The sequence below is a fragment of the Hipposideros armiger genome, unplaced genomic scaffold (assembly GCF_001890085.2).
Source record: "Hipposideros armiger isolate ML-2016 unplaced genomic scaffold, ASM189008v1 scaffold_25, whole genome shotgun sequence".
NCBI classification, from domain to species: Eukaryota; Metazoa; Chordata; class Mammalia; order Chiroptera; family Hipposideridae; genus Hipposideros; species Hipposideros armiger.
In genome coordinates, this window is record NW_017731375.1 from 6,108,714 (window position 1) to 6,114,147 (window position 5,434).

Genomic DNA, 5,434 nt, shown 5'->3' on the forward strand with positions numbered 1-5,434 from the left:
CCCGGCCCCCCCACCTCCGCCCCGTACTCCCCCTCACACACACACACACCAGCCAAGAAATCACAAAAGAAGCCTGTTATTTTGCCACCACCTGAGTCCAAAGACGACCATACCATTCGGAGGAGCTTCGTGGCCACATTTATTTCCCTGTGTTTTAGACGTAGGAACTGTGACCTTCTCAGGAGGAGGGATGGAGGGATGGCATGACTGCCCACCTCCTTAGACGAGTTCAGATGTGCTGGGGGTTTCTGTGACCACCCATATGCCAAGAGTCCAGGGGTCGCCATGGCCTGAGAGCGCCCCAGGACCCTCCTCCTCACGACCCTGCTTCACCTCACCTAGTCCCCACCTATGGATATGAGTGCGTTAGGGAGGCCGGAGCAGGCTAAAGGAAGAGATATGAGAGCAGGGGCCAGAGCAGCACCAGGAAGGCTGCTAGATTTCGTTTAGCTTTTGGGCCACCCAAGCGAATGTGCCAGAATTCCGCCGCCTCAGCTGACCAGTGACCAGCACCTTCAACACATGTAGGCTAGTGGGGGACAGGCTGCTGAGCTGGGTGATGTCAGCAGCCTCACTGCCGGGCATTCTCAGGGGCCTAGCAGGTTCCATGCGCCCAGGGCCTCAGTTTCCCCACAGCTCTGTGTTTTGGGTTTTTTTTTGGGGGGGGGTTTTGGTACCTCAATGCCTGTGTTGTCTCCTGCTCTGGGCCAGCCCAGTGAAAGGAGGCTGCAGACGGGGTGCCAGGTGTGTGTGAATCATAGGAACACTCGGGTTTCAAAGTGTGTAGATGAATATAGATATGTTTGTGTGTGGTTATTTTTTATTTTTTTATTATTTGCTCCATTGCACTTAAGTCACATTTTCCTACCCTCTGATCCAAGCTCTAAAAGCATTTTGTGGTATAAAATCTCCCATCATCTGATCCACTCTACCAAAATAAACCAGCTCCCCTGCCGTCATCTTCCTTGAAAAGTGCCCCTGCGTCATGCTCTGAGGCTGGCAGGGAGAGGCCTTGCCCACTGAAGACTCTTCAGAGTAATCCCCTCAGCGCCCCCAGCCTCTTCACTCCCTGGGCGGGGGGTGGGGGGAGCTGCTCCGGTTTCTTGGGCTGTTATTACTGGAATGCCAGCTGCTCCACTTACAACCCATCCGTACAGACTTGCTCTGTCTGCCTTGGGCCTCACAGGCCTCCGCTTAGCTCATCTCATGGAAATATCATTTTAAAAATAAATGCCAGTTCGATTCGCTCGTCCCGCTTGCCTCCGCCGTGTCTCCTGGCCTCCTCCGCTTGGCACCAAAGGGTCCATTAAGGCGCTGCCTTCTCCCAGAGTCCTCCAGTGGTCAAGTTCCGTGGGTGGCCGGCCACCGGTGGTGCCTTCAGGACAGTCTCAGGCCCTCGGGGGCTGCCCAACATGGCTTCTTCTAAATGGTCATTTAAGTGCCACTTAAGTTTGGCCTGTGGGGAAGAGAGCTCTGGAGGCAGACAGACTTGGCTCTTGCCACATACTTTCTGTGTGACCTTGGACATGAGGTGCCTCCCTCCTAGGGACACAGAGCGGTGGGTGGTATTGGTTCTTAGGAATGGCATAAAGTATGTGCTCAAGAGGAAAAATACATTTAAAGTTTCCTTGCAAACCCTCTGTGGACTTCTTTTGTCATCCATCGTTCGTACTTGGATTCTTTTATGGCACTAGACAGCAACTCATAGCTAGGCAAGAGAATTTTGAGTACCACACAGCATGAGTTTGGTACGTCACCGTGCAGTTCTGACAGCCTCGCAGCGAAGTGAGTAACTCACTTGGGTGGGGCGTTTCATGCCCGAGAAGTAGCAATGTCATCAGAGTGCAGACTCCACAGTTTTGTACCCCCATTCGGCCGTTAATGACTGTGGCTTTAGACAGGTGATTCGGTGTCTCTGTGGCTCAGTTTCCTTGGCTGTAAAATAGGCATAAGAATAGCACTTGCCTCGTTGGGTTGGCCCAGGGACTCAGCGATGACAGCAGAAAGCACGTCAAGCCAGGCCTGGCACAGAGAAGGCACCGTGAGCACTGCTTTGTGGTGGTTAAATTGTTATGTGGCAGGAAGTTATGAAGTACAGACATACAGGTGACATTCGTTATCGTCCCCTTACTGCAGCAGTTTTTCACCAGGAGAATTTTGACCTCCAGGGGACATTTGACAATGTTTGGAGACATTTCGGTTGTCACAACGGGGAGGAGAGGGTACTGCTGTCATGTCATGGGTAGAGGCCCAGGAAGCTGGTAAACATCCTTCAATGCACAGGATAGCCCCCCACAGCCCTAATACAAGCTTTCCGGGAGCACCACGGGCCCCTCTCTCCTCTGTAGCACTTGCAATTTTGCATTTGTCGGCATGGTTATTTGATTGCTACCCATCCCATCGATAGAGCGCGAGCTTTTGAGAATGAGAGATTTGTTTCTCGCTCCAGTCCCTCCAGGCCAGTGCCGCCAATCCAGCCCACCCCAGATCTCAGTCACGGGCAGCACTGAGCCTGGAGCCGTCAGACCTGGGGTCAAGGCCCAGGATTGCCGCTTGCTGGCTGTATGGCCTAGGGCCAGTGGTGCCATTTTTTTTTTCGAAGATTTTATTGGGGAATTGGGGAAGGGGAACAGCCAAGTTGTTGTCCTTCAATCTTAGTTGTGGAGGGCGCAGCTAGCTCAGCTCCAAGTCCAGGCATCATCCGGCCGCCTGTCGGCAGCTCACAACCACTCAGCTCAAGGTGCCGTGTTCAATCTTGGTTGCGGGTGGGCATAGCCCACCATCCCATGCGGGAGTCAAACCGGCAACCTTGTTAGGAGCACGCGCTCTCACCAGCTGAGCCATCCTGCCACCTGTTGGCAGCTCAACGGCAGCTCAGCTCGGGCGCAGCGTCACTGGCCCATGTGGGAATCAAGCCAGCGACCCTGTTGCTCAGAGCTTGCGCTCTTAACCAATTGAGCCACTCGGCCAGCCCGGTGCCACGTTTTTGTACCTCCATTCCTTTATCTGTAAATGGAATTGTAAAAATATCTGATAAATTTAGAGTAAAAATTAAGACCATAGCAGGCTCCAAGGTTAAGATGTACCTGAAGAGTTCAAGTCTCAGGCCTGCTTCTTACTGTGTGGACTTAGTTTCCTAACTAAGCCTCGGTTTCCTCACCTATGACATGGGTCTAATAATCCCCTTCCTCATTCAGAAGGTTAACACGGGAATTAAAGGAGCTGATGATTATGCTTTTATTGTTACTAAATTCATCATACAACAAGTGGGTTTTTTGAGGATGTTCCGGACCCCATTGGTTACCACGTGGTGGGTGCAATGGGCGTCTGCACTTGTTCATCCTCTCGTGATTTGGGAGGGGACTGGCCTGGCGCTGACCTCTGACCTCCCCCCTGCTTTCAGATTTGTGCCATCATTGGCGGGACCTTCACCGTTGCTGGCATACTGGACTCGTGTATCTTCACAGCCTCAGAGGCCTGGAAGAAGATTCAGCTGGGCAAGATGCATTGACGACCTGCACAGCCCAACGGCCAAGGACCCAGAGAGACCGCCAGCGCTGCCTCCAACGCCTGTCTGGCCCAGGATCTGGCTGTGTCCCAAAGTGGGGGAGGGGAGGCAGGGGGTGGCTCGTGGTTTCGCAGCTACCTCTTTTCCCCACGTTTAATTTTGGAGGAATTACACTGCCTGAAGACCAGAATCAGGCGAGGGGTGCTCGGGGATGTTGGGGACCACTCCTAGAAGAGCTATAGTCCCTTCTGTCTTAGGGGAACAGCCCAGAATCCACGTCTACCAGCTCTCAGCCAGGCTTTGACAATCTCATGGCCTCTACCATTTGGACTCACTAATCACTTGGTTCCCCCGCCCTGGGCAGCCAACCTGCAAACCTCGACCGTCAGCTCTGGACCAGGCTGCCCAAAGGTACCCCCCACCTGGCGCCTTCAACGAAGGATGGTACTTCCCAGGCAAGCCCCTGAGATGAGGCGCTGTAGCTGGAACCCTCGCTTCTGCCCCATGCCTTTCTGCCTGACCAAAAGCCCAGGCCTTGAGAGCCTCTCCCCCACACCTTTCTTTTTCTCCCAAGAAGCAGATGCCCAGTTGTTAGGCAGCAGTGCTGGAGACTCAAGTCTCCCATTGGTCACTGGGCAGGTGGTGGGTTCCCGTTCCTCTCTTCACCTTGATCCTCTGAACCCCCCACCAATGTGCCTCAGCCCCCATGCTGTATAACAACAGCATCTCTTGATGGAGGGGCTGGTTGTGACTGGGAAGTCATCCTTTGAGAACCAGCCACAGTTTGTGCACTTATATCCAGATGCAAAGCATTTTTCTGTGCAACCCTAAAATAATCATGTCTTGGCCTCTCCCGGCCAGCGGCCACCCGTCCCAAGGTAGGAAAGCAAAGCAGGCCCGCCCTCCTCCCATCTGGATATCTACCTTCTGGGCTCCCAAGGGGGGCGCAGTGCATGGCTCCCTCTGCAGCCCACTTGTGGCCCACTTGCCACTGAGCTCCCCTGTCGGCTGGCCACACACCAGCACGTTCCTGGGGTGGCTCCATTGTCCCCCCACTTGTTCCTAAGGTGGGACCCTACCCCACTGCTCCCCCACCCGTTCCCCTTTGTTCCGGAAAGGGAGAGGCAACGGTCCACGGTCCACGCAGAACTTTCACCCAGGGAATTTCAGGTATGCCCTGGTGCCCCAGGGACAGGGCCACCCACCTGCTTTCCATTTATATCAAGATTGTTTGCATACTTTTGTAATTAAGGGGAGCGTCCAGTGGAAGTAGTTTTAACTTATCTATATTAATAGCTCATGTCTCTGCCATTTGTAATTTTTGGCCCTGGATTCCAAGTGGAAGAGAAGCCCAGCTTGCATATGAGTTGACTGAAGTCCATTTGGTTATTTCTGGTATCGGTGGCCACTTAGATGGATTGTTTTTATGTTCTGTTCCCCAGTTACAGAAAGGAGTCCCTTTGGTGTGTGACTACGTGGGCCTGTAAGGGGTGTGGGCGGGGCAGGGAAGTGTGTGGTGTATCCAGGAGTTGAAATTCCACTTTTTGCATTTAAAAAAAACCAAAAACTTAGGGGATGTCAGTTTCCTATGGAAGATACACCTCTGACCCGTTATTCTCATAAACAAAATCTTAAGGGAAAAAAATGTTTTCGTTCTTTTCCCCCCCCCTCATTGGGTTCAAATAGATTAAATGGCTGATTTTCAGAAATAGTGCTGTGTGTTTCTTTTTACTTGATTGTGGCTGGGTAGCATGGAGGCTTAATCCCAGAAGGGAATTTAATTCTAGAGGATAGATTGGGAAATGTGGGAAAGATTTGTGAGGATGATCAGAAAGCCATCCTCTGGACTTAGCCCTTCCTTTGTTGAATCCCTGCAGAACATTTCTGGACCTGTCATGTTCTAGCTGTGTAGCCTCACGTCCCTAA

The 5,434-nt window shown here is 52.5% G+C and overlaps 1 protein-coding gene across 5 annotated transcripts in view; it reads left to right on the top strand.

Moving 5' to 3' along the window:
* The window catches only part of ERGIC1 (endoplasmic reticulum-golgi intermediate compartment 1), a 125,380-nt gene extending 120,161 nt beyond the window's left edge, over positions 1-5,219 (top strand). For all 5 annotated transcript variants that reach the window (XM_019635949.1, XM_019635947.1, XM_019635950.1 and 2 more), the window contains one exon: positions 3,404-5,219. In XM_019635949.1, coding sequence (XP_019491494.1) covers positions 3,404-3,511 — 108 coding nt within the window. In that variant the 3' untranslated portion in view covers positions 3,512-5,219. The remainder of the gene's footprint in view (positions 1-3,403) is intronic.
* The last annotated feature ends 215 nt before the right edge of the window (positions 5,220-5,434 follow it).